The sequence below is a fragment of the Gopherus evgoodei genome, chromosome 11 (assembly GCF_007399415.2).
Source record: "Gopherus evgoodei ecotype Sinaloan lineage chromosome 11, rGopEvg1_v1.p, whole genome shotgun sequence".
In the NCBI taxonomy this organism is placed as follows: domain Eukaryota; kingdom Metazoa; phylum Chordata; order Testudines; family Testudinidae; genus Gopherus; species Gopherus evgoodei.
In genome coordinates this window covers 11,947,435-11,975,313 of record NC_044332.1, presented here as the reverse complement: position 1 = coordinate 11,975,313, position 27,879 = coordinate 11,947,435, and the positions used below count along the sequence as shown (strand labels likewise).

At 43.7% G+C, this 27,879-nt stretch overlaps 1 protein-coding gene across 4 annotated transcripts in view; it reads right to left on the bottom strand.

Annotated features, from left to right (window-relative positions):
- Positions 1–20,078, bottom strand: part of FN1 (fibronectin 1) — a 64,823-nt gene extending 44,745 nt beyond the window's left edge. For 2 of the 4 annotated variants that reach the window (XM_030579845.1, XM_030579846.1), the window contains exons 1-12: positions 19,724–20,078; positions 18,348–18,476; positions 17,095–17,232; positions 14,026–14,157; positions 13,554–13,691; positions 10,801–10,959; positions 8,824–9,021; positions 7,613–7,792; positions 5,808–5,984; positions 4,061–4,213; positions 1,851–1,979; positions 117–260 (exon numbers count right to left, since the gene is read on the bottom strand). In XM_030579845.1, coding sequence (XP_030435705.1) covers positions 117–260; positions 1,851–1,979; positions 4,061–4,213; positions 5,808–5,984; positions 7,613–7,792; positions 8,824–9,021; positions 10,801–10,959; positions 13,554–13,691; positions 14,026–14,157; positions 17,095–17,232; positions 18,348–18,476; positions 19,724–19,874 — 1,828 coding nt within the window. In that variant the 5' untranslated portion in view covers positions 19,875–20,078. The remainder of the gene's footprint in view (positions 1–116; positions 261–1,850; positions 1,980–4,060; positions 4,214–5,807; positions 5,985–7,612; positions 7,793–8,823; positions 9,022–10,800; positions 10,960–13,553; positions 13,692–14,025; positions 14,158–17,094; positions 17,233–18,347; positions 18,477–19,723) is intronic. The other 2 variants (XM_030579848.1, XM_030579849.1) reach the window with 1 other exon arrangement.
- Between the last annotated feature and the right edge of the window lie 7,801 nt (positions 20,079–27,879).

Sequence of the window (27,879 nt, the reverse complement as noted above, 5' to 3'; positions counted from 1 at the left end):
CAGCAGAGGAAGCAGACTGGGCGTTCACCGTGTGCTCCGCTCATGCAGCCAACCCCATCCTATCACACTAAACCAGAGCTAGTCAGAAGAATGTGTTTAATCGTTAGGATTCTTACCTGGATAGGTCTGCAGAGGTTGACAATGCCACTCTCCAATACCCCGGCCGTAGCAATAGCACTGGTATCTAACACCATGAACATACTTCTCCCACGAATCCCCAATTTGATAAAAGGTCCGGGATTCCGAGTCCTGGCACTGGTCTGAAGGCATGAAACAAGTACAAGTGTCAAAAGTTGACTTAAACGACCAAAAAACCAAAACCAAAACCTTGGGTCAACACACAGGAGAATGATGAAGAGGGAAAACACATTGCAAATAGTGTTACTGCAAGCATTACTCAAAGGGGCACTAGAAATCTAACTTCAAAACTAGGGTACATGGAAACTCATTCAGACCCTAGATTTACTACTGCAATGGCAAGTCAGATGTTTGGGTGTTAATTCAGCTGTGGTATGTTTTGGGCAGTGACAACAGTCCAAGGACAGGTTCTGATCCTGCAGTCCTTTCTCCCTCTAAAGTCAATGTGAGCTTCTCTTCCACAAGGAGCTGGCCAACAGATACTATTTTGGAGCTTGGTACTGCTTCAGCTACTGCACCTGTTCTTCTCTCATTTAAAGCTCAGTCTTGTTCCCATGAAGTCAACAGCAAAACTCAGGTGTAAACTCTGGAGTAACACCATTCGCTTCCACACACTGATTCCAGACATAGAGGAGCGTAACTCACATCTGAAACCAGCTCCGTAGAAGTCTTACTGATGGACTGCAATGAGCATCAACTGTACACTCACTTTGAAAGAATAGGGACTAGGTTTGGAGAAATGAATGACAAAATTAAACAGACAGCACCTTTAATGATATTTTCCAACTCATTTTAAAACAAATTTCTTTCCTTCTTTCAAAAGGAGCAATTTTCAAGAACTTTATGATCTGATCTCCAGTAAATCTGGGCAGACATATGGTAAATAAAGCAGAATTTAACCACTAGTGCTTTCTGAACTGTTGCCAAAGAAAACATATTAAAGTTCTCTTGGGATTGGTAATAACAGATCAAATAACTAAGTCTTATCATCAGATCAGAGTTCGTTTTTTTGGTCAGAGAAACACAGAACTATAATGGCTTTAGCTAAACTCTGGCATGCTATTTACACATGCACTCTTTGCATTGGCCTGCTCTCTTTTTGTTTGGCTGCCCAGTATAATAGGCAGCCAAATAAAATAAGTTTAGTCCATGGTAAGATAGTATTTGCTGGTGCAATCTTCCATGTTTTTCAGTTCAGTCAAGAGACCAGATTTCCACAAAGCGGAGGAAAAAGAACAATTTACAAGGTAGAGTCTAGCATTACTGGCTTGCTCCACACAACAGCTGATGGCATGAAATCTGAGGTTCCTGCTGAACGCTTTATTTGTCAGAGTTCCGTCCAATGAGTAGCTAAAATGACCAGTTAGCCCATAACATTGGCAGCTACTGAAGCTAGAGTGTGTTACAGTGTAGAAATACTCCAAGGGAGGAATCAGAAAGGAGTAAAGTTGCCAGTACCTAGGGTTATTGCAGATATTATCAGCTTCTCCCATGACATGTCAGATAGCCTGAGTTAAATCAAACTCTGCTCTCATTCACTGTGCTGCAACTCCTCTGAAGTCACAGTCACACCAGTTTTCTCCTAATGTGATCGAGGGCAGATTCTGCCCAAAGACCTGGCCCAAATTCACCCATCCGCCCTATCACACATTTCCTTGTTATTGCGTTATTGCATTGCTACAACAAGCGGAAGCAGCTGGGAATTAACCTACCGACAGGATCACATTTCCATCTCCCACGACCCTGGCCAAAGCATGTGCAGTTCAGCATGTGTCCTTCTTCATGACGCTTGTGGAATGTCTGGTTAACATCATAGGTGATGCCATCAACAATACACTGGTCTGATTGAGAGAGAACATGATACGTCCCTCAATGATTGCTTTAAACAAAAGAAGTTACCGAATACTTCTTCTGCTGAACATATTCTTCCCCCTCCCCATCAGTGCAATGAGAGTTATTGCCATGAAAAGCTATAGAAAAGAGAGACAGGATTGCAGGTATCTGTCAGAGATAAGTGTGATCTTCCCAGGAGAGGATTACACATTATGATCCCCTGTGTCCACTTGTCAGCATTGATGTCAATGGGACTACTTGTGTGAATAAGGGATGCTTGTAGGAAGGAGGTTTGCAGGATCCAGCCCAAAGTATTTAGCCTTATTTAAATCAGGTTCCCATGGTATGTTTGTTATAGCATGTGAAACAGCAATTAAAATGACATATTAAAAAAATCACTGGGTTTGCGTTTAAAGGGCTGGATTGTGATATTCTTACATGTGCTGAGCAGCACTTTACTCCTTACTGACTTTGGTGAAAGTAAAATACTACTCAGTGCGAGCAAAGGCGTCACAATCCAGCCCCAAATGTTCGCCGCACTTTATTTTGCTTGGTATCTTGATGACACTTTGTTGTAACCCCAAGAGAAGAACTGATGCATTATAGTTATTCCCCGTACCCACTGAAGCACGATATAGGGCTAGATCCCCCAATCAACAGAACTATGGCAATTTATACCATTTCATAGAATATCAGGGTGGGAAGTAACCTCAGGAGGTCATCTAATCCAACCTCCTGCTCAAAGCAGGACCAATCCCCAACTAAATCATTTGAGGACTTGGCCCTAACCCTTTATCCTTAAAGCAATCTGGTCAATAACAGTTAGTTTAAGAAAACAAGTAAACCTGAAACCCCTGTAGAAGCGAGTTGCTTTGTGAAGCAATCAACCATCATAAATATGGCTTTTTATCTGTGGCAGGATTTAGCTGCACTGCTAGTGGACAGGGCATGGAATCAGCCTCCAAAGACCTGTGTTCGATTCCTGGTCAGCCACAGCCTTCCTGCCCTGGGGCAAGTCATTTAATCTGTGCTGCCCCTGTTACCCATCTGAAAAATGATACTAGCACTTCCCTGCCTCACGGGTGTGTTATGAGACTAAATCCCCTGGTGCTTTGTAAATGCTGAGATAGTACAAGAAGGCCCACAGAGGTTTCCTGACAGTTGTGATCTGTCAGGGGGTTGAGAGAACCCACATCCTTTAAAAAAAAAAAAAAAAGGGAAAATATTTCCCTGACTAGGTTACTTTGCTCTTTTCAGCAGAAGTTGCTTTAACCTGACAGTTTCCTTTCACTCTCCTCCCATTTCCCCACAAGATCCATCCTTCAGAGATCAGAATGCCAAGCGCTGGCCAGTTAGGCAGAGTTAGAAGGCAGCTTTACTGAACAGCAGGTCCTTCGGCTGTGCATCTCTCACCGTCTGCATAAGACGCATGGAAAACCTCAAAGCCCTTGAGAGAGTCTTTCCGTATAAATTATATCCCTGACAGCACCCATTCTGCTTTTTCCAGACATGAATCCAACTCTTGTAAGTAGCTTTAGGATGATCAAATGTCTGTGCTCTCTCCTTTGAAGTCCTCTTTTTTGGTGCTGTCTAAGCACTTCTCCACTTGGGCTGCTTAGAAAAAATCTCAGTAAAGTCCTGCCAACTTTTCATACAGATTAGCCTGCAAAGTTAATTCATCCTACACAGAGGAATTAAAAACCTCACTGCAAAATAGCAAAACAGGACTGCACTGCCCTTTAACCCTGCCTTCAAGCTCCAGACTGGCCTGGGACTTTGCACAGAATAGCTTCAATTCAGCAACCAGAGTAGCTGCAATGGTTCGGACCCTTAAATGTAAGCAAGAGAACGCAGGGCTGTGCGTTGATCAAGCTAATCGAGGTTTAGTGAGTGCTGAATTGGCGCTATTCCTGAATGTAAACATCTGGATCTTTGCACAAATATCCCTCCTGGCCTGCACAGGTGAGACTTGTTGATGTAGAATCATTTTGGGGGGCTGCTCTAATTCCCAATGAAGTCCGTGGAAAGAATCTCTTTGACTTCAATGAGAGTTGGATCAGGACCTTGCTGCATAAATTAAGATACATACCTCTAAGCTGGGAGTATGCAATGCAGGTCCATTCACCACGGCCATTTCCGGCGCAAGTGCATCTCATCATATGGCCCATGTCGTGCTGTTTGTCCCACTGGTCTCCAACACGGTACATGACACCTTCATTGGTTGTGCAGATTTCCTCATGGGCTGTCCAAGAAGTGTGAGGGGTTTTAGTTAGAGTTACAATGAGCACAAGCATTCATATAATCCGCTATACACATTCCCACAGTGCTCCGGGCTCCATACATTGATGTGGGGGGTTTATGACCTCACTAAGTTTCCAAATCCCACCTTCACTAGGTGTTGATGTTCTCTAAATGCAAGTCCTTGACATTAGTTTATTCACCCTAAATCACCTTTCTATCTCCAAACCTGTTAGACTAACTACAGAGACTGGGTGTAATGACCCACTGCTTTGCAGACTGTGTAGTTATGGATGGCTGTGCAAAGTGGGTGTAAAACCCACCACTGCTGGCTACTCATTTTACATAGATGTAAATATCTGTGCAAGGCACAAAGGGAGTGAAGACCCAGCCATGTTGCCTTTAAAGGACCACAAGAAAGAGGAAACTATCATTTAATTGTCACTTTACTTTTTGGTAGACAGGAGTGGAGGAAAATGTCTTTTGTTGCAAGCTTCCTACCAAAATATACGTTCATCACCGTTCAAAGGAAAATTATGGGCCAGACCCTCAGCTGCTGTAGCTCTGCTGAAGTCTTTGGAGGTATAGTAACATACATCAGCCGAGGACCTAGTCCTGTACTTTCACCTAAATTACCTTTTCTAAAGGATTTTATGTCCTGGCTGAATTCCAATACAGGTTGGACATAAAATTGCTGAAATAAAACTGCCTTCACATTTTCAATTAGATGTGGTATTCTTTTTTGCCACTTCATGTCTTAAAGTGTCACATCTCATTCCTGTGCTATTTAACACATGCTGGGTTCCATCCCAGAAGTGGCTGCATTTCAGTGGCGAGTGGAAGGATCCTTGTATCTGCCACCTCCGTCACAGGGGTGCGGTGGTGTTCAGTTAATGTTTGTTAAGATATTGAGATTCTCACATAAAAGGTACTGCTATAAGTGTAAAGTATTCCTAGTTCTATTTGCTCCATACTGAATTGTAGGTACATGGGCAAACGTAGCATGGGAGCTATTGAGTTATAAAAGGTTTGCTGTTTAAAATGGGTTCTCATAGCTGCCTTGTATTCTGATCTTGCAGGAAGTGCTAGTGTTCTCCATTGCCTTAGATCTAAACACACACAACTCCTTTTGACATCACTGAGACTGGCATAAACTGAGACCTGCATAATTGCCACAGTAACAGACTGATGTTAGAAGCATGGGGTCATCCATAACGGTAAACCTCTATAGTGCCACTGACGTTGATGAAGCTATGCCAATTTACACCGGCTGAGGATCTGGCCCAAAATTCTCTGCGGCAAATGGGCAGAGTAAATTACTTTCTATTTGCAATACTAAAGTCACTGGTCAAAAAACACCCTTAGAAGCCCTAGGAGAAACCTGAATTTGACTACAGCTACCTGGAAGCCACTAATGACTGAAAGTTCACCACAGTGACGGACGCAGCTAATGGACACCTGGAAGGGCTCCACATCCCTATTGCATTTCATGGGCCACAGTCTGAGACCCACTGGTCTTAAGCAGAAACCTCAATGACTGGTCTTGAACAGAGCCCAGCCAGAGATCTTCCCATCCAGCACCACCATCCATAACTTACCAGCCATAGGGCAGAAGCCAAACTTCTGGTCGGCATCATAGTTCTGGGTGGTTCCGCACCACTTCATGTTGTCTTTCCGTCCCTCAGAAGTACAATCAGTGTAATTGCGATTGTTGTACAGGAAGGGGAAGTGGCACAAGGCACCGTTGGAATTGCCACCCCGGGTTTGGACCAGAACTACAGAAAGCAGAAGGAATAAAAGAAAGATGTATCTGAGCCTGCATTCTCCTCAGAGAATCCAGGAGGTGTTTCAGAACATAGCACGGACCCTCAGTTCGCATGTGCCCCCTCACCAGAGTACTCTTAACCCTCTTTTCTGACAGAGACTAATTTAATCATGTAAATGTAAACCTTGTGAAAAATTGGTCCACATTCAAGAAATTTGCAAAACCAGAAAGCACCCACCATCCCCCATGCAGAGATGTGGAAAGACGGCCCTGGCCATGGGAATCATAGAGGAGTATGGAAATCTGACATAGGCCTACTGTACCAGGGAAGGCATCGGCATTGGAATCGTAACAGTAGCTCCAGAATGCCCCCAGATTCCCCTGGCAGAGAGGATCATGTGAGATCTGCTTTAGAGTTTCTTTGCAACCAACAGAGTCGTCAGGAACAAACAGGAGTAGGATGAGGTTGCTGGTCCAGTGAGTCAAATATTCTCTCCGTTCTATGATATCTGTACAACCCCACAGAAGTAAATGGGGCTGGATGGATTTAACTGAGAGCTGGGCTGTGACCAAGGACTTTAAATAAAACCTCAGCCCTTAGGAAACAGTTGTAACTCCATGATGTACAAATAGCCAGGAAGAATGAAGCCTTTGCTTGCATCCTCCTGTATTGATATTTCCCCAGCCCACAGTGGAGCAATAAGGATCTCTTAGACACCTCTCACCAATGCAATTCAGAGCAGCTGAATTCCATGAATTCTCTTAAAATAGAACAAATGTGACATGATAGAAAGGGATCTAGAGTTTCATCTTGAAGGAACCAGAAGATATTTAAAACACAAACAAACCCATGTGAGTGAAATGCTGCTCAAAAACGACAGATCTGAGAAGTAGTATTTTACCACTTTACTAAATCTACCAATACACAGCACCCCTTCCCAGTGGCAGATTAGGATTGCTGCTATATAAGGCAATCTGACTGGGGAGTCAGGATTGAGGGAGTGACATCAGAGGATTGCACAGATGAGACTCTGAGCAGTGTCGTACCCTCATGGCCTAATACGGGCCAGGACTCTTATCTGACTGGTTGAAATTCAACCAGCCAAGAGAGTTCTAAAGGTCTCTTGGATCAAAGATAGTGAGCTATACTCTGGTTAACAGCTTCATTTTTAAGGTCAAGTAGGGAGAGCAATAGAACACAGAGTTTCTTAAATAAAAATGCTGATCTGGGCCCTTTCCCATACAACACTACAGGAGGAGGCCTTCGCTAGTTAGTTAAAGAAAACCCTCAAGGGCAAAAGGATAGACATGTCCTCCCATCATCTCTTCCTTTTCTCTGGCTACTCTTACTTCACTGGGGTAATTAACACCTTCTCCACATCCCAGGGTTGGGAGTTTAATGTTTGTAAGATGCAGAGAAGATGGGGAACATGGTCACAAGAACTATTCACACTCTAACTGTAATCTGCGGAGCTGTCATTTTCATCTTATCTTCAGATGGTGCAAATCAGCAGCTTCAGTGGAGCTGTGCCCATTTAGACCAGCTAAATCTAGCCCAGACAGTATTTATAGTCACAATACCCAGATACTGGAAATTCAACCTAATTTTCCCCAATATATTTCTCTAGACAAGCTTACCATTTTGTCCAGTACAAAAGGAGTATCTGTTGTCCTGTTCAAAGTTGGAGGTTGTGCTGCACCAGAAGTGACCATCCGAACGACCTTCTGTGGTGCAAGAATAGAAAGTCCTCCCACCATAGGTGAATGGCAGAACACAAGGTTCCCCATTAGAATTGCCACCATAGGTTTGGGTCACAGCTTTAAACCAAGCAAAGCACAACATTACATTATGTCTCAATGTCCCCACTCCAGTTCTTTGTGCCCTAAAGTAACTCTAGCTTCTCTGGACCAGATCCTCAGCTGACTTCAATTGTCCCAGGCCAATTTTATACCAGCTGAGGATCTAGCCCTGTAACATCCTCATTCAAGCTACATCCTTCCCCAAAAACACACTGCTGCAACTTAGTTTGAATAAAGTTGCTAATTCTGCATCCCAGGGCTTTATTCTCCCACTGCCGTATGTATGTAACAAAATGGGTGTTACTTCTGCCCTAAAGAACTAGGCCCCAAATAAGCAAAACCAGGAAGAAATTCTGATTCTTTCCTTTGCCTTCTCTAAGCCCCGTGCTGTTCCTCATTTTGCCTGCTCTTCAGAGCACCCTTCTTATACATTCCCCAGGATCCTACTTTCTAGTGAGGGACAAAAACTCCCATGGGGTTCTCTCCCCTCAATGCACATAGGAGCCATGAACATTCAGACTCATTATGAGTGTTGACCTAGGAGAGTGCATCCTTAAATCTTTAGAAACTGGCCTTCACTACAAGTGAAAACAGCAGCTGAAATTCTCTTAGTGCCAGATGCACTGAAGTCAGTATCACCTTATAGACTAACAGATGTTTTGGAGTATGAGCTTTCGTGGGTGAATACCCTCTTCGTTAGATTGCATCTGACGAAGTGGGTATTCACTCACGAAAGCTCATGCTCCAAAATGTCTGTTAGTCTATATGGTGCCACAGGATTCTTTGCTGCTTTTAGAGATCCAAACTAACACGACTACCCCTCTGATACTTGAGTCAGTGTGACTCTTTCCAATGACTTCAGTGGGCTTTGTATCAGGATCAATTATGTAGTTAAGATCCTTTTACATGTTGGTCCCAATCCCGCAAAGCACTGAAACACTGACTTCCACGGGACTACTCACATAGTTAAAGCTACGCTCTAGCTCAGCACTTTGCTGCACTGGGGCCTTGATTTGTCTAGGTGTGAGCATTAAAAGAAAAGCTCATACTTGTCTCCTGGCAGCTGACACCATTGCCCAGGCAAGTACAAAGCATCTGTTGGCTGCCCTGTGTCTTGAGCCACTGCATCCCAAGAGAGTACACCACTCCACTGTCAGTAACACAGTGACCATATGGCTGCGGCTGAGGCTGAGGTTGGGGCTGGTAAAGTGCAGTTCGTACATCTGTGAAGGTTGAGGATCCAGATCCTAAGGCAGAAAATGTTAGAAAGGAGGGAATAAACAGAAGGCTTTAAATCCAAAAATAAGGAACAGAAAATCTAGGGTAAGTGCTATGATGTTAACATTTAACTTTCTTAGGCATAATTATCTGCAGATATTTTTATTAATCACTTTCCATTTTCATAACATTTGTTTGCACTTCAATTAGTAAATTTCAACATTTAAAAAAAAAAAAAATCTCTTGCCACACTAATGATCCTCCTCAACAAGAGCAACTGCACAGCCAGCAACTGTGACTAGAGCAGATCAAAAAATGCAAGTTGTTTTTCCACAGGAAATTCTGGCAGGAAAAAACCCACGAAATTGTAAAAAAAAATTAAAGTTTCCTATGAAAATGTTTTGCTGTTCTGGATGACAAACTGAAATCAAAAACTGAAACCAATGAAGAAAGGAAAGAAGGAGGAAAAAACCCCAAACTGAAAAACTGGGTGGACTGGTTTCTCTTCCCCAATTTTTCCATCAAAAAACTGAAAAATCTCAAAAGGAACCAGTTTTTTCATGAAACGTCTATTTTGGGAAAACGCCATTTTCCAACAAAAAATATTCTCAAAGGAAAATTTTCAACCAGCTTTAGTTAAGAGTAAGATGGGAAGAGACTCAGAGGCCTCTTCTGCACTTGGAAACTTTGGCTAAAATTTCCCACTTATCCTACCACCAGTTTAGCTCTGCCTGCAACAGCCAATACGGGAGCAAAAGTATAGGCAAGGCTTTGACAACCACTGGAGTTTTAAAAGCACAGTGTGGTTTAGACCTGCTCAGAGCTCTGCTCTTTAAGTGCTAGAAGTTTCCTGGGGTCTGTCTATATTATCATTCCCACCACGGAGTGGAACTGGTGATAGCAAGAGTAGGAAATTATTAACACAAAACCTAGTATACCCACCCCAGGGGAAAAGCTAGATTTACACATTAAAAACAGAACTAGGTCATTAAAAGGACAAAGAACCTATATTAAGAAGGGCTTTAGAAGCTGAATATTTTGCTATAAACCTAGGACAGAGGACACTGAATACCATGAAACTAAATAAACGCATACCAAAAATCACAAAGGATCTGATATACAAAATACAATTTATTTAATACACAAGTGCCTTTTTGACATTTCTACATATTAAAGCTTGAGCACAAGTGGATATGTTTATCTTGCCAGAAGAATAGTTCAACTTCTGACAGCTACAAGACATTCAAGTTTAAATTCAGGACATTTAAAATAAGTCATCCTGTAGAAACTCTATAGCTCAGTGCTTTGAACATTGGCCTGCTAAACCCAGGGTTATAAGCTCAATCTTTGAGGGGGCCATTTGGGATTTAGTTGGGGATTGGCCCTGCTTTGAGCAGGGGGTTAGACTAGATGACCTTACGAGGTTCCTTCCAACCCTGATATTCTATTTAAAAAATATTAACCCGAAGTGCCACATTTTCAAGAGATAATCTATATATATAGGTCCATAAATCTGTGCATGCTATTTTTGGCACATTTGAACATGCACATGTTCTAATCTACATGTGCAAACCTCTTTTGTGCATGCAAACTGTGTGTAAATTAATTCAGTCATTTGCCCATGCACAAAAGATGACAATGTTTAGTCTCCTGTCAATTTCTGACCTTAAATATTGCAGATCTTCCTCTCACAAAACTCCTGTTAACTTTGACAAGATTTTTGCCTAAATCAGTGTTGTGTGATTCAGCACAAAATCTTTTGTGTATGACTTGTATGCCTCCACTTACCAATAAGATTTACCACTTACCAATGCCAGGAGTTTGCACAGCTGAATGCCTTTCACATTTCCACTCGCCTCTGCCATTACCAGTGCAGATGCACTGAAGCAGGTTTCCTCGGTTATCCTTCTTGCTCCAGGTATCTCCAATTCTGTACGAAGTCTTGGTGTCCTGATCATTGCACCTATCTGCAGAGGAAAGGAAACATTTATAACAAAGGAAGCAAGGCTTAGTTTTTCCTATATTTAGCAGCATGCCCATCATAAAAGCAAAGATACTGGGTCCTTTGTTGATATTCCATGACTAACCTTCTACAGTACAGTTCGTCTTCCACTATAAAGCTCCATCACCCCTACCAAGGTATCCACACGCTTTCAAGCCCTGACTCTATTGCAGAAAGGCACATGCTGGGAAGCCATTCTAAAACATTGGATGAAATCCTGGTCCCATGGAAGTCAATGGCAAAATCCCATTGATTTCAGCAGTAAAGGATTTCACCCAGTGATTTTAAACATTCTTTCAGATAGCACCTTTTTGCTCCCAGTGTGGACAAGGCAGAATGTGAAACCAACTCCTGGATTACTGCCCACTCTTGCTAATAGTTTTCAAAACCATTTTAAGCACCTTGTTCCTTGTCCATATTGCGGGGAAAACCCTGCTAAGCTGAAACCAGTTTTAATGTTGTTTAATTCGAAACAGTTTCTTAGCATGGTCATTGCATGCCGTACACAGGGCCCAGCTGGACCTCATGGGCCTATTTCACATGGAAGGAACTAAATCCTGTTTGATAGGCAATAGCTTTGGGTCAAATTCTTCACCCAGAAATATGCAAGCAACTGCCATTATAGTTAATGGAAGTTTCACATGTGTGTCTGGGAATACTGTCTTTAAATAATCTACCACCCATGATGAACTGAGCAAATAAGTTCAAATGATAGCATAATAAACTACTTCTAGCTGCACACAGAGCCACATGGATTAACTCATTCTTCTTCCATTACAGCATTTTACCCTCACATGCAACAGCAACTTGATACAATGACTCACATTTAATCATGGGTCAAAAACGCTTTCATCTACTCTATGAACAACTGTGGAATAAGGTACGCATCACTTCAGATTGCCATTGAGCTAGGGTACCTTGCGTCAAAAACTAACATGTGGCAAACACATTAACAAACCACAGTAGATAAAATGACACAGGGCTGTGTTCTATACCATGAAAGTGGTAAGTGGCTACAGGGCTGATAATGTACTTATATGTATATGAAAATGTGGACACTTGCCCTCAGAAGATCAGGTGTCTCAGGATGGGCACCCAAGAATGTAGGCACCCAAATCACTAGTTACTTTGGAAAATCTTGGCCATAATACTTATATTTTATCCACACATCAGTACTTACACTACTATGTGGGCCACAACTATCATTTTATACTTAGACAATGTATTTATCTATGTGATTACATTCTGGAAGCAAAACCCAATATTGGAAAAAAAATGAATAGGCTGCAATTTCCTATAAGGTCCACCAGTAGACTCCAGAACGGTGAGATGAAAGACACTGTCTAATTGTTTGTATTGACTATAGTAACTTTGAAGCTTGCACATAACAAAGCAGAAAGAGAACATGTTCTTTCCCATTTGACAGTTAATTATTCCCCCACCCCATGTTTTCAAACAAAGTTGAAATGGTCACGGCTGGTTTTGCTTCATAGCTTATTTCTTGACTACCTCTCTCCAGAACTTTGAGTTTAATCTCAAACCTCTGAGTTTTTGTTCTTTACATTTCTATTGTTTATATTAGCAAAAAGCTATTAGCTTTATATCTCAAGGCAACTGGGCATGAGACCATTTAAAGGCTACAGAGAAAGATCTCAAAACCCGCATAACAAAGGTACAAGAGACCAGGTCAAATTACCTTGGGGCAGATGTACAGCTGGTACAAATTGTCATAGCTGCACAATGGAGCTTGTTTTATAGTACAGTCATACTAGAAGAGAAGGTAATAAGCAGAAGTCACTTGTAAAGGCCCCATCTACATTTTATAGACCAATCCATTGGGATATTTTGCAACAACGTAGTTGCACTGGTACAAAGTTGGAGTGGAAAAGTGCATTTTTAGAGCTCTGCAGGAATTTCTGGATTTGTTAATAATACCAGAATGTCAAGAAAGATAAACCAGGGGACAATTTCCCTTTAAAAGCACCTTCTCTCTCCATAGGGGCAATTCTGGGCCAAACTGTGTAAGGTCTGTAACTCTGCACAATTCCATGGATTTCCTGTGGGATATGTGGAGTGTAAATGAGTGAATAATTTGACCCGCTAGAGCCATTTAGCCTACAGGAATATTTCCTACAAAACGGCTGTATAAAGCACAGCATGGACCCAACATCATAACAACTTATCACCTGCACAGAAAGCTAACTCCACAATGTATCCACAAGGGGGTATGGGATTCCAGAACAGGATATGGCAAATGCCATTTGCAAATTTTTGCTTGTGACCCATTCTTACGTTACAGTTTGATCTGGTCACCAGATACAATTTGTTTTGATGAAATCTAATACGCCACCTACTTCTCTATGTAATACGAAGCACACCACACACTTGGAAGTTGTCTTCCTTTTTCTCTGTCTTACTTTAAGTGCCTTAGCTTGTGCATTCTGGGCCCAAAGAAAGGATAAGAAAAGGCATCATTTTAGAACCTGAGCTTCAGCAGAATGAAGTGCATCTGACACTCTGCATAGCGTTAGTACGTTGGCAACAGAAATCGATACGTACTCCTGGAGGTACAGGTGATATGTCCATTGCCTTCGCCTAAGCAAGTGCAGTCCACCATCATCCAGCCTTGGTAGGGCTTCTCCCAGGTCTCGCCGACAACATAGGATGTCCCAGCAGTGTTATCGTAGCATCTCTCAGCTGTGGGAATGGAGAAAGATAGGTTTTCTCATTTGTTTTAAATATTTCTAAAAGTCAGGGGCTCTCATCCTGGGGATGGCAACCCCCTGGGAGTCACAAACAGGTGTCAGGGGGTCATAACCACCTTTGCCTTCCCATATTGGTAGATGGGAAGAGGCTGCCAGGAAAAAAAGTTGTAGACGCTGCCACTGCACCAGGCTAAGTTATAGCAGGCTAAAGGCCTGAAACAGTTCAAATTAGCATCCTTTGTTTTAATATAGGATTCTTTAATGACATCTGTTAAATACTTCTGAGGCCTGATCTCTCAAAGAAATGTGCCAAAACCACTACATACCTAGAGGCTTGCAGGTCCATTCCCCCTTCCCGTTGCCCAGACACACACATTCTAACATGTAGCCACCCGTCTCGTGTGGTCTGCGCCAGGTATCGCCAATCTTATAGGACTGACCCCCTTCATGGCACCGATCTGTGGCAAACAGAAAATGGTTTAGACATCACCTAATTGAGAATTAGGCCTGTGTATATTCACTGTAGAATAGCGAACAATCCAATCCCTTGTCGTTTAAACAGCATCCTCTTCAGGCATCCCAAGTCAATGTGAGATGAACTTTTAGCAAAGATAAATGCTAAGAGGAAAAGAGTTATTGTCAGGAAATCAAGGCCTGCAGCAGAGCTAATCTCCAGGCAGCCTCATCAGTACAGCTGGCCTGCAGCAGGCTGCCGGATTGGCCATGCCTCCTGATTGGCTGCAGGCACCAGCAGGCCAGCTCTTAAACCAGCAGCAGCAATTTACTGGCTGTTTGATGTGCATGCCCACCACTGTCGCTACACCTGCCTTATCTGCCTTGAACCCCTCCTTGCCTTCTACCCTACTTGCTCCAATTCCTGCCGTCTGGTTTGACCTGGCCCTTGGCTCTTGACTACTGACTCTCACTTGACACTCAGCTCTGGTATCTGGTTCCCGCCCTCCAGTTTGACCCTTGGCTCTAGCTGCTGATTCTAGCTCCAATCCCAGTCCTTGGGGTCCAATCTCTGCTCTACCCACTAAGCTAGACCACCCTCATTCCAGCTGGCTGACAATTATTGTCAAAGGGAGGCGCTTCCTTGAATGTCAAAGAAAGAGAGTTCCAAACAGAAGAGTTATTAACACTTTCTGAAGTTCCTCAGCCACCCACAGCACTCAGGTGAGACTTTGGTGTTTCATCAGATTTTTTTTTTTCCCTTCAGAAAAACATCTTTTTTTAATGAATTCATTAGGCTTTGTGGTGGGAAACTGCTAAAGAAAAGAAATTCAATTTTTTTTCAATTTCAATTGCATTTTTCATTTTGTTTAAGTTTACAATTTTTTGTTCTATTTCAGTTTTTAAAAACCAAACCAAAACTTTCTATTTGAGTTTAATTGAAATGAAAACTTTGGAGCCAAATCAAAACAAACTTTTATTTCATTTAGACATTCCCACAAAAGTTTAAAATTTTCAAATAAAATTGTTGTTCACAACTTTTAAAGAAACTGTTTTTTCAACTAGCTCGACTTAGGCCTGTTGAATTGCCTAGAACCAGGAGACCCAAGAGCACTAGCCAGAATTTACAGAACAAAGAGATCTGAAGAGGACGGACCTTATAGTTGATATTATGATATTAATCCAGCTAAATCTAAAATTCAATGCGCTGACATACTATAGACCGATTCAAAGACCTGCATGGCAGTGTTTTGATCAGATGGATTTGTAATAAATACATTTTGGATCCACCAGTTAGCACAGATCCATTTGCCGAAAGAACAGCAAGTGGAGTATTGCAAGGGCTGAGTCTGAATGGATAAGGATCATAGCACTGATCAAGGCTGAGGAGCATGACCTTGTTCTAATTCCTAAAATGACCAAACAATCTGAGCAGTAGCAGTGATATGACAACTGATTCAAAGCCAACTGCAATCAGGGGACTCTTTCCACTGCCTTCAGTGGGCTTTGAATCAAATCCAAGATGAGGAAATGGAAGCCAGAGCTTAACAATAATTTAACATCTTGAACCAGAAATCTCCCATTTCTGATTCTGGGCCAAACTCAGCCATGCCCAATGCAACTCCACTGAATGCAGGGCAGAACTAGCCCCTCGGCCTTTGCAGGATTTCCTTCCATCCAATACTGAGAGTTCATGTCTGGTGTCCTGTGGGAAATATGTAGCGCTGCATGTTGCAAATAAATTGCAAATCAAACCAAACCAGCTGTTGTGTTAAAGATGCAATAAAGCTGTGCTTCTCAAAGACAGCATAGGGACTGGGAAATCTAAGCCCAAATGTACCGAGTGCTCTTCAACTGCAGTAGCAGAAACTGTTTTGCAGACAGAGTCTAAATCAGGAGCTAAAGAGAAGTGGTTAGCAGGTGACTTAAAGAGTGACCCAACAACACAAAGGAAAGGCGCTCCTGATAGAGGCAACAAAATGAAAAGGGTGAGAAGAGAACAGAGGGGACGGGATGGTGAGGAAGCCAAGATAGGAGAAGCAGAATGGGTAAGAAGCATGTTGGGAATGGTCTGAGAGATCACAACCTGGCCCGCCAAATCTCCAGCACATAGACTCTAAGGCCTGGTCTACACTGGGGGGAGCGAGGAAATTGATCTAAGATATACAACGTCAGCTACGAGAATAGCGTAGCTGAAGTTGAGGTATCTTAGATCGACTTACCTCCCATCCTCAGGGCGTGGGATCAAAGGCCACAGCTCCCCCATGGACTCCACTTTCGTCTCTTACCTTGGTGGAGTTCCAGAGTCGATGGGGAGCGCGTTCAGGGATCGATTTATCACGTCTAGACGAGGCACGATAAATCAATCCCCAATCTGGCGGGTAGTGTGGATGTACCCTCAGAGTGGGTGTCACTACAGAGGCCACGTTAAGGGACAGATCCTCAGCTGGTGTAAATCAGCACAAATCTATTGATGTCACTGAAGCTATACTGGTTTTCACCAGTTGAGGACTTGGCCTTCATTCTCTGCAGTGAGTAAACAGCGTTCCACTAGAGTTGCCATCAAGATCCAATGCATCTCTTATAGCTGTAACAAGCATGCAGCAGTTGAAATATTTTATACTGGTCCTATTAGCAGGGCACTAACACACTTATTGCACTATTTTTAACATGTCTTAGATCGGAACATTTGCTCATAAAGGCCCAATCCTGCCAGCCTTGCTCACACAAATAATTCCATTGACTTCCATGGGACCACTCATGGGAAGAGGATGAGCTTTTTCAATGGAAAGCCTTCAATTGACTTCAGTGGGCTTTGCATCAGACCGCATACTCCTAAGTAATAAGCAAATCCGCACTGCACTTGGGGTTGTCAGGTCAACCTCTCTGGAAAATGCGCAACACTGAAGAGCAATGGCTCACTCAATATCTTTGTTACATACTTGCAATGGTGCAGCTAATTCGCCCACGTCCAGCCCCGATGCAAGTACAATCCCAGATCATGGAGTCTTTGGGGCGCTCATAAGTCTCCCCTACCCGATAGGTAGATCCAGTGTATTTGTCAAAGCAAGTTTCTTCAGCTGAGGGGAAAATAAAGTCAGCGTGAGAATGAATTAAGGTGCAGGCTGTAGCATTCAAACTGCAAGAACACAAACCACATACATTCCTATTCCCTTCCCTCCCTCACCACTGTTTTTCCTTGTGCAGAAAAATTCAGATGTGTTTAGTTTTCTCTGAAGAGTAACAGCCACATACTAGTGTGGAAGCATGCAAGTCGGCAGAGTGGAATTCATGCAAGCACTGAGGGCTCACACAAGGCCCCCTACCTAGCTGCAAATCAGCTGATTTGTGCTGCACCAGCAACAAAAGACAGCCATAAACCACCTCATCAGTTAAGATAGGTTTATGGCTGCTTTGCATCACCAGAGCAGTCCAACACAGCCAGAGCAAGCCAGTGAATACAGCCCAGTAAATAAAGTGCAGTTTGATTATCCAAATGTCCCTGTTACCCCAAACAGGGTCACATCCCTCAATATCTGTTACATTTAAAAATCCCCATTGTCCAAAACCTCAATTTTATCCAAATTTATTCCATGTCTCCCTATGACACTTAGATAGTTGAGATCAAAATAATCATAAATCGGTATAAGAATAATTACTCCAACCTTACACCCAACTATGGGACGTTCATATGCAAGTTAGAAGGACTATGAAACAAGTTGCAAATGAAAGTCAACTTTTAAAATGTTTTTAAAAATGGTTTGACAACATGAGGCTATGAAATGCATATTAACAGTTACAGACCATACAATCAAATAAAAAGTTTAGAGAAGTCAGAGCTGAAAAGTCTGGCTCCAGATCTGTTGTGTACTCTGCAGTCGTTAAGGATTTCAAATCTAGGGCCAGGTCAGATCATTATAGAGTTGAGGCTGACTGCAAAGTTCAGATTCAGATCCAAAGTTCAGATTGAGTGTTATCTGGACCCAGGGTTCCGATTGCAGGCCCATGTCTAATGAAGACTACCTCTTAAAATCTCAGGCCAGATCCTCAGTGTAAATGAGCATAAATCCATTATTGACTTTCACGCCTATTAACATGAGCTGAGAATCTGATCTGTGGTCTACAATTTTCTTAATGCTTATTTTAATTGGCCTCACAACCCATTTTTCATTCATCATGACTCCCACCAACTTACCTTCAGGCTTGCTTTCACAATTAAAGCCTCTGCTTCCCCCATAGCAGGTACAGATGAGCATGTTCCCCAGATATATGCGTTCCCATTGTTGGTTTATTTGATAATATCTCCCATTATCATAACAGCCCTCTGAAAAAGAAACAGAAGTTTCGGGTTACATTAGCCTCCTTCAACCACAGAGCTCCAAACAAAAGTCAAAAAGAAGATGTGGACTATCCATTAGGTCCTGATCCTGCATTATTTGCACATGCAAAACTCCCACTGAGACAATGGGAGTTTGGGACACACAGAGAAAGTGAGATCAGGCACCTGAATGTCAGTCTACACCACATTAAATACTGCAGTACATGCACAGGAGTTTAGAGAGACTTTGAAACAAAGAGTTAACAGACTCAGAATCTCATCTAGGGCCTGATCCAAAGCTCCATTCAATTCAATGGAAAGACTGCTACTGACTTCCGTGGGCTTTGGATAGGTTCCAGCCACTGTAGGATTGTTTCCCAGGTTTACATTTACAAGTATTTTGGCCAGGTCAGTTCTAAGTGTGCCAAGCAGCAGGACTTCCACCACATCCCTTGAGAGATCATTTCACAGCCTGATAGATCTCAGTGCCAGGAAATTTTTCCCTGATGCAGCCTCATGTTCCCCAGACGCTTTCAAGGGTGACAACTGCAATTGTTCCAGCAAACGTCTCCCAAATTGTGTTTGCAGAAAGAGTGTTTTTGTGTTTAAGGTTATTTTTAATTACATGCAATAATAAAATTGTTGTTTTCTTAACTAAGGGCTCTAATGAAAACCACCTACCCAGAACTGAAACATGAAAATAGCAGCTGTTTAGTTCAAATAAAAGTTTGGCATCTACACTTCATCAACTAAACCAGATCCCATGACACTATACTTCTGCCTTAATGACAAAAAACACAGGGACAGATTATGCTATTCTTACTCGAGTAGTACCACTGGGGCTACTCAGAATCAACTGCATAAGGAAGGGTGGCAGAATTTACCCCGCTTGGGCTGGAGCCGTGGTGTGTGGTGTAACTCACAAACATTCAAAGGCAAACAGAAAACTTTCCCCAAACCACTCTGTGTATCGCCCGCAAGCCCCTCGCTTTCTCTAGGCGGTGTTTGTTGCAGCGTGGAGCTAAAATCTGACCCAGCTGCTGGAACAACTGGGATCACTTTGGACCCCCATTTATCACAGAATTCGCTATGCACAAAAAGCACCTACACTCCCAGGGCTGCAGCCTGCGGAGGGAGATTTTGGCTGGGTTTCTGAAGTCCACTCCTGGACCCGCTCCCAGCCTCCTCAACGTCTGTGACAGTGTCCCCACCCCCCTCCCCTTTGCGGAGGATCTGTCCCCCCAGATACTCACGTTTGTTCGGGCTGCCTGGAACCTGCGGCTGGACTATCTGTTGACTTTGCCTCTTGGTTTTGCCCGTCTTGGGTTGCGAGCTTTGCACCCCTGTCCCCAGGCACAAGGCAACCAGCAGCAGCAGCTGCAGCCACCCCAGGCTGCTGGGCATCGTCAAAGGCTGGCGAGAGAAAAAAATGGCACTAGGGAGAGGCGCGGGCTTGTGGCTCCTCACGCTGCAAGCCCAAGGCGAAGAACTTTCATGGGGCGCCGCTCGGGGACAAGGACCTGGCTGCTCCCGGTGGGGCTGCTCCCGGTGCGCTCCTGCCTGGCTCTTCCTCCGCCTGCAGCCTGCGAGGGAGCGGCAGATGGCTGGCTCCAGGGGGTTTATATAGGCCCCTGCTCCGGGGACCCCCCAGCAGGGCTAACTACAGAGGGGGGGGGGAGGATCCCCACCGGGACACCCCTTTGCCGCTCTGATTGGTCCAGGCTCTTGGCTGACGTCATGGGGGTGTGCATCCAGCCGCGAACAAAAGATGCTGCTTGCAGGAGCAGCCGCTTCAGCGCAGGGGACGGGCAGGGGTTTCTCTAACTTCCCCCGAAACTTTGCTAAGGCCGGAGGGGCGGCACGGATCCTGGCTCTTCCCTTCCCACTCCCTCAGCTTTGAAATGAGAAGTGGGGAACAGCTGGAAAGTCAAATAATAGATTCCCCTCTCCAGGGGCAAGTGCAGGGCTATTCCTTCCCTTTGGTCTATTGGGAGTTACAGTGAAAATCAGTCTTTAAAAAAAATACTGTGTACACTGAAAGCACCCACATCATTTTTGGCAGCCTTGAAATTTGTTCACAAAAGGCACTAGAAACACTCTCCTCCCTCCCCCCAAAACCCTCTCATACTCCCTGCAAGCTTATCCATAGGGGAACTGAGACATTAAACATTTAGTACAGTTGTTCTCAAACTTTTGTACTGGTGACCCCTTTCACACAGCAAGCCTCTGAGTGTGACCTCCCCTCATTAATTAAAAACATATTTGTATATATTTAACACCATTATAAATGCTGGAGGAAAAGTGGGGTTTGGGCTGGAGGCTGATAGCTCTCAACCCCCCATGTAATAACCTCAGAACCCCCTGAGGGGTCCTGACCCCCAGTTTGAGAACCCCTGATTTAGTACAAGGGAAACATTACTTTGCACATAATTAGAAACTAGTCATAAATAACAAAAAAATCAGGGGAAAAAAACCAACACCAAATTAGAAACCCTAAATGTAGTTCTTGATTCCTTATCTAGACTAGTGTTAATGACCCAAGGCACTGGTCTTTCATCACTTCCCTTGGAAATTGTGTTGGCCTTTTAAACCCTTTGTTCACAAGCAAATCTGACAATCCATATTTTGATAGTGTTTTGGGGGAGGGGATTCTAAAATGCTTGCCTATTTTTTTCATCCCATTTTCATTTACCTCTGACCCGAGGGTTGAGACTCACTTTTGATTTCTGGACAAGAACTATTTTTATACAGTTTTCTAACATCCAAATCTCAAACCTGGCAACATTGGAGAGCTATGCCAGGCGGGGAGGAGAGAAACAATAAAGACACATCTCTTAACTCCCGTGAAATAAATGAAAAAATGAAATAAAATTCTCTGGAACAATAAATATTTTGTTAACAAAAGGGCTGAGCCTCTTAGATAGACGTGTTTGTCAGAGATGTGAATCTTAACTGCTGAACTTGAGTTTGGTTGCCAGATGTTAGAATTATTTTAAATTCCCCAGTCCTCTTTATCCTTGTCAGGACCTTGAGGATCCCTTCTTTTCTTTTGCTTCACAGCCATCCTCCAACCTAAAAATCTTGCTTTGTGGCCATGATTCTCTTCACCAATGGGAACTAGACAGAACTTCACTTGTGCCATCCTCAAACAGCTGGGGAAGTTACTGCAGATTAAATCACTCCATGCCTTCTTCCCCAGAGTGCTTCTTAACAGCTCCTGGTGAGCAAGGTCCAGGAGCCAGCAGTCACACATGGATCTCCTGCATGGTAGTGGGAAGGTCACATAGCCACCATTGTAATGGTACCTAGGCCTGGTCTACACTGGGGGAGCGGGTGTTGATGTAAGATACACAACTTCAGCTACGGGAATAGCGTAGCTGAAGTTGACGTATCTTATTTTGACTTACCTCCTGGCCTCACGGTGGAGGATTGACAGCCGCGGCTCCCCCATCAACTCTCTATATAGAGGCCCTTGTGTGTGGCCAGTCCACTTGCAGCCCTAGTGCGCTGCAAAGATGGTGCTGAGGTTTTTCTGCAGAAGCCATCATGCTATGGATAATCCATGATGATCAGCAAGGCTTCCAATAAGAGTTTTGCCATTATTTCTTAATTACCAAGGCCCAGATGTACAAACATATTTAGGTGCCTAACTCCCATTGAAATCAATCACAGTTAGGTGCCTAAATATCCTTGAGAATCTGGGCCCAAATGCCTTGGGAGCAACTGCTGCATGTCGTGAGCATTCTTAGCAGAGAAATAATTAACTCAACAGGCTACATTGGTTCCTGATCTATTAGGTCAGTTCATCTGACATGCATGGAAGCTAAATGCCACGTGCCGCCCTCATTTCGTTTGCTAAATTCCCAGTGAGATTTCTGCAGGAAGATCAAGTGTAATGCAAAGTAGAGGTCAAATTCCATGTACAACAACTCCTCACTGAGTTATTTGTAAAAGAACAGGAGTACTTGTGAAATCTAACACCTTTATTTGAGCATAAGCTTTCATGGGCTAAAACCCACTCGTTGGATGCCTGCAGTTTTATTATGCTGTTTGCAGGAATGTGTCCAGGCCCCAGTCAGGATCAGGGCCCAATTGTACTAAGTATGGTACCGGAAACAGCATCATTAAGGGATGAGCTTCCCAGACAAAGTGTTTGGGCCAGGTGCTATGAAGCTCTTGTGGTCATGCACAGCAAGCTGGAACCAGACACAGAATAAAGCAGAGCTCTTGCAAGCACATTAAGCACTGAATGATCACTGAACACCATACTAGGCACTGGATAGACACATCATAAACTGTTGAGAAACTTACTGCACTGGGAAATCAGCTCATTTGCAAACCTCCAGACTTTGGCATTTAAAAATATATGTGCATTCTTCGGCACAGGGACACTCTACTCAACCATTACCATGATGTCTTACTTGCTTGTAAGTTACAGGAGGCAGAAACTGGACCTCAAGCAAGGTAGGTGGATAAGACGGGGGGAGCTCAAGCCTGAAACGGTAAATTGTAATCCTCCTCAGTTTTAATGGTTTAGATCTAAACTATTTAGAGCGATTCTACACAGTGCACTCGCCAAACTGGTGTAGCCATATCAAGGGATGGGAATAGTCTCCTTTAAGAGGCACAAATCATCATAAACTGGTAAACACCCAATTCTTTTATGCTGAAAACAGGAACTGATTTTAAAAAAATGTGTCTCCATTATTGAGACCTTGTTTAATGAATGTCGAAATGCATTTATATTGCTGATTTGGAATCCCCGACAAAAGAGATTATGGGAGAGCATTGCTGGGACATGATGCTATAGAGTAACGATTATGTCATTATGAAAATGAACTTTTCCTAGATCCATTTGGAAAGGGTCACGTGGATGAACTGACCTCAAATCAGAAAACAAATCTGTCAATTTAGGAAATATACATATGTAATGGGATATCACTTTCAGTTATTTGTAGTACAGTAGCACCTGGGGACCCAATCAAGCATCAGGATGCCCTTGTGCTAGGCTCTGTATAGACACATAACAAAAGATACTTCCACCAGCTCCACCTAGTTTAAAGTTAGGGTGATTAATCTGGAGAGACTGAAAACATCTCTTTTGAGCAGCCTGTCAAGAGCATGTCAGGAGTGGGTGCTTAAGCTTAGTTTGAAAAATATGAGTAGGCTACATGGAGGCAAGCCCCTCAGCCACTGTAAATCAACTTAGACCCCTTGAAGTCAAGAAAGTGATGTTGATTTGCACCAGCCACAGATGTGGCCTGAAACCAACCCAGCATCTGAAAACAGAACTGGAAATACAGAGCTAGCAAGTGGGTGTCTTCATGACTAATGCCTTGCCACAATATTACATTTACAAATAGAGAGAAAAATGTACAGTTGTCTCATACAGAATCATCAGCTGGAAGTTCACAGAATGAAACCAACTGGTAATTTGCCACGGTGCTTAACTTAGCTGTTTATTTAGCCATCACATTATTCCCAATCTGGGCTGATATTTAGTCATACATAAGCATCTTATTTCCACAAGGTTCACTCAAGGAAATAGCTCAGCATCATTTGGCAGCCTGTTGTTCCGGAAGCTCCCTCTCCCAAAGGAATCTACCTCATTAATCATAACACAACATGTAGTAATTATAACAATACTGCCTACAGTTAAACTTCAAATTTTCCTCCTGCTCGTTTCATGGAGGTTCTGGTGTCTCCTCTGGCTTTCTTCAGGATGCTGCAAGTGCATAGGATTAACTTAGTTGTTGATCCAATGGGAATTAAAGAAACAACAGCCTGCATTCTCGATGTGCTTAGTCTGAATTTGTAAGCACCTTTCAGTGGCATTTCCTGATCTTTAATGGGACACAGTGTCCTAAATCTTGCACTTAGTTGCAGATATTTTGACTCATACTGACATTTTTTCCTCCTGAAAACATCTTTATCCCTTTGATTCCGTTTACTCTAGACACCAGGCAAGCATGCCTAAGGAATTCTCCTGACTGTCCTGGCCCAATCAAATCGCCCACCAATAAATTATGCACACTGGGTCAAATTCTGCTCTCCATCACACACCTATTGAGTGCATGTGAGAGGAAAATTTGCTCGACTGGCTAAGCTCATGCTAATTCCAGACAATACAGAGCACCCATCAAGCAGGATAGCAACCAACATGCCAAATTAAACATTGCTCTTTCAGGAAGTACAGAGAAAATGCAATGCAGCTTTAATTGCCTTTTTCTTCCTTATCTCTCTGTCCTGCACAGGTGATAATCACAGTAAACCTGGATTCCTTTCCCATGACACAGGGATACCTGGGAACCTTGCCTGCAGCTCAAATATTTTACAAGGGGTCCTGCTGTGAGCTGGAACTCTCCTCATGATCAGAATTTCAGGCATGTGGTGGTTCCATTAGGTCCAGTCAAAGCTTAATTCATTACAACAGAATCAAGGCTCTTCTGTGGCATGCACAATACTTCTTTCACTCTAAGCGCAACAGTTCTGACACATTCATCCAGCCAAGATTCTGGGACATTTCTGCCTATGCAAATGGTCACGAATGTGGTGTCAATAACTTTGAAGTAATAAGACAAGGAAATCCCTCTCACCTCTCAAAACTATCTGTTCCCTGGCTCTAAATGTTCACTGACAGCAACACAGAAAATCCACTCCCTGCTCCTTTGTAGATTCAATTATTTGCCTTGGTCCACAACTTAAGAGATATTTGTGAGGCTTCCTACCAATAAGGAACTCTGTAACTGTGGCTCTTGTTCTGCAACTGGAGCAACCTGAGCCATTCAGAAAACATGAATCAGTCTGGAGGCCCTTCCAAAATCACAATTGGCTTAAAAATCATGACATTTTTCCAAGTTAAAAATGTGAGAGTTCTTTTTATGTGCCTTTAAAAAAAAATTAAGGTGTACTTGTCACATTTTCAAGCTTTTCTCTGCAACCACAAGGGTTAGAAACTTACCAGTTGAGGCTTTAAAAAACCCCCACCAAATATCACAAGACTCACAATAAAATTGGGAGAGATTGCATCACTGAATCCATGTGGTAGGCCCTGGTTCCCAAGTGATACCTCATTGATTTTAATGGAGTAATGCCAATTTCAGTGCCAACCTCAACAGATCAAAAACCATGAGTGAGACCTCCCCCTCAGATCATGCGATATTAGTGTGTTTTTTTGGTCTGTCTTTTGACTGATAAATTCCTCCCCAATCCAGAGTATGTATGTGAAAAAGAGAGAGACAATTAGTGTTGCCAACACTCCCATTTATTGGGACAGGTGATTTCGGTTCTCACCCCTACACTTGCCCATCCCCTGCTCAGCAATTACCCTATCCTCCATCCCCACGTCAGTCCTGTCCCCCGAAACCCCACATCACTTCTGCCCATCTCCCACCCCCAACCCCAGCTCACTCTGCTGTTTATGGGGTTCTTCACCCCCCTCCCCTAGGCCTGGGGGGGCTGCAACAGGGTCCCCCTTCCAGGCTCAGCAGCTCCATCCCCCTCCATCCCTGTCCAAGCCGGGGGCATGGGAAGCTCTGCCTGCAGCAGCTCGGAATGGTTGCAGTGCCTCAGGAGGTGAGCAGGTGGTGCAGGCAGACAATCAGAGTGGGCTTTCCCCCACAGGCATGGTTGAAATTGGCCAGAGGGCGGGAGCTTTGTGTCATCACCTGACGGGCTCCTGCCCTGGCCAAAGTCCCATCACTGCAAACACAGGGCAAGAGCTGGCAGCAATGCATGAGCGTGCACCAGCTGAGCACATGGCCATGGACTTTCCACTTCAGGGATGTCAAGCTGGGATTTGCCAACAGGCCCAGGGGAGTTAGAGTGATGAGCTCTCATCGGCTCCCCCCACACCACAGCATGTCTGGCAATGCAACAGAAAACACCAGCAGCCCTCTCACACATGAGAGCCCTGCCTGGTGGGAAATCCCCTCTGATTGGCTGCTGGCCCCCTGGGGAAGAGCAGCCAATCAGGGCTGCCGCAGGAAGCAGACAGAGCTCTCTGGGAGCCCATGTGTTCTGATAAGAGCTAAAGAGCCCAGCACTGCCCATCTGCATCTCTCTTTCCCAACCCCTTGCTCTGGTCCTCCCCCTTCTCAACATGCAGCACCTGCGCGTGGAGAGGGTGAAGCATCCTTTCCTCTCCCTTATGAAGTGAGCAGCTCGAGGTACTCTGATGCAGCACCCTCCTCCCCACCAGACCTGGGATAGCAGTTGAAGGAGGAGGACCAGAGGTGAGGCTGTAGGGGACAGAAGGGATGGGGAGTTGAGGGTAGCACTAATGGAGGGCAGTAATAATTTCTGGACAGGGGGATTGACAGACGTGAGGAGGCTAAATCACCTTTGTAAATGTTGGAGCCCTGGCAACACTAATTGAAACACACACACACCCTGGGCAAGGGGAGTTCAAAAATCAAAAGACCCACCATATGTATTCTTGTGATTTTTCAGCCTTTTCATTTGCAGACTGCTAAAAATTTTCAAAAAAAGGCCCCTTTGGAAATCTTAGACAGTCTGCAGACCCCCACAGACCACAGGTTGAAAACCAGCAATCTATTAAAAAAAGAGTCATGATTTTGAGGCCAATCTCATGATTTTTGGCAGTATACCCCATGGTTTTGAAGCTTGGCGGCTGGCAATACTGAGTATGGAGCCCATATCCCACTGGAGTTACCTACATCTCTTACACTTCTTTGAAAAGCCCAGCCTGAGCTTCCTAGTGGGATATTCCAAGATGTTCATTCAGACTACTTCAAAGCAATGCTTGAAATGCATTAAGAATTCCAAAGCAACAAGGTCTTTGTCAGTATCATTGTGGTGAGGCTGTGGCTACAGAGACCATAGGGTAGCCACCATTTTGGAGGGCAGTGCTTGGAACCATAGTCTAGACGCTCTTGTGTTAGGACTGTGTAATTTTTAAATGAAAATAGCTTAGCTGTTACCACAATCCCTCATTTCTTTAATGCAGAAAGCAACACAGCAGCTTCGTGTTATTGAAGTAAGTTATGACTCCTCTTCACCAAAGATCTTAAAAATATAAAAAGTGAACTTACTTGTTCAATTACAGTGCTGTTTCCCATAGCAGCATTAAGCGAGCTCAGCAATAAACCATAGTGTTTATGAGCACAGATTGGCAGAGAGCATTTTCAGATCACACCAACATTGGTTTGGCTTAGGCAGATTGGGTGTCATACAGAAACAAAGCCTAGCAAGCGGTTGTGCTCACCTTTCTGTAGGAAGCAGAATGCACTGAAGAAGGTTTGTCTGTTGCAAACAGCTATTTAGGATGATGATACAGAAGAGTATGTAACTGGGACTGAAACAGGGGATCGCATAGCTAGCCTTGGCTGGCAGCAGCAGCCTTGGGAGGAAATTGTGACATATACAGTTCATCCCCTACTCCTTTCTC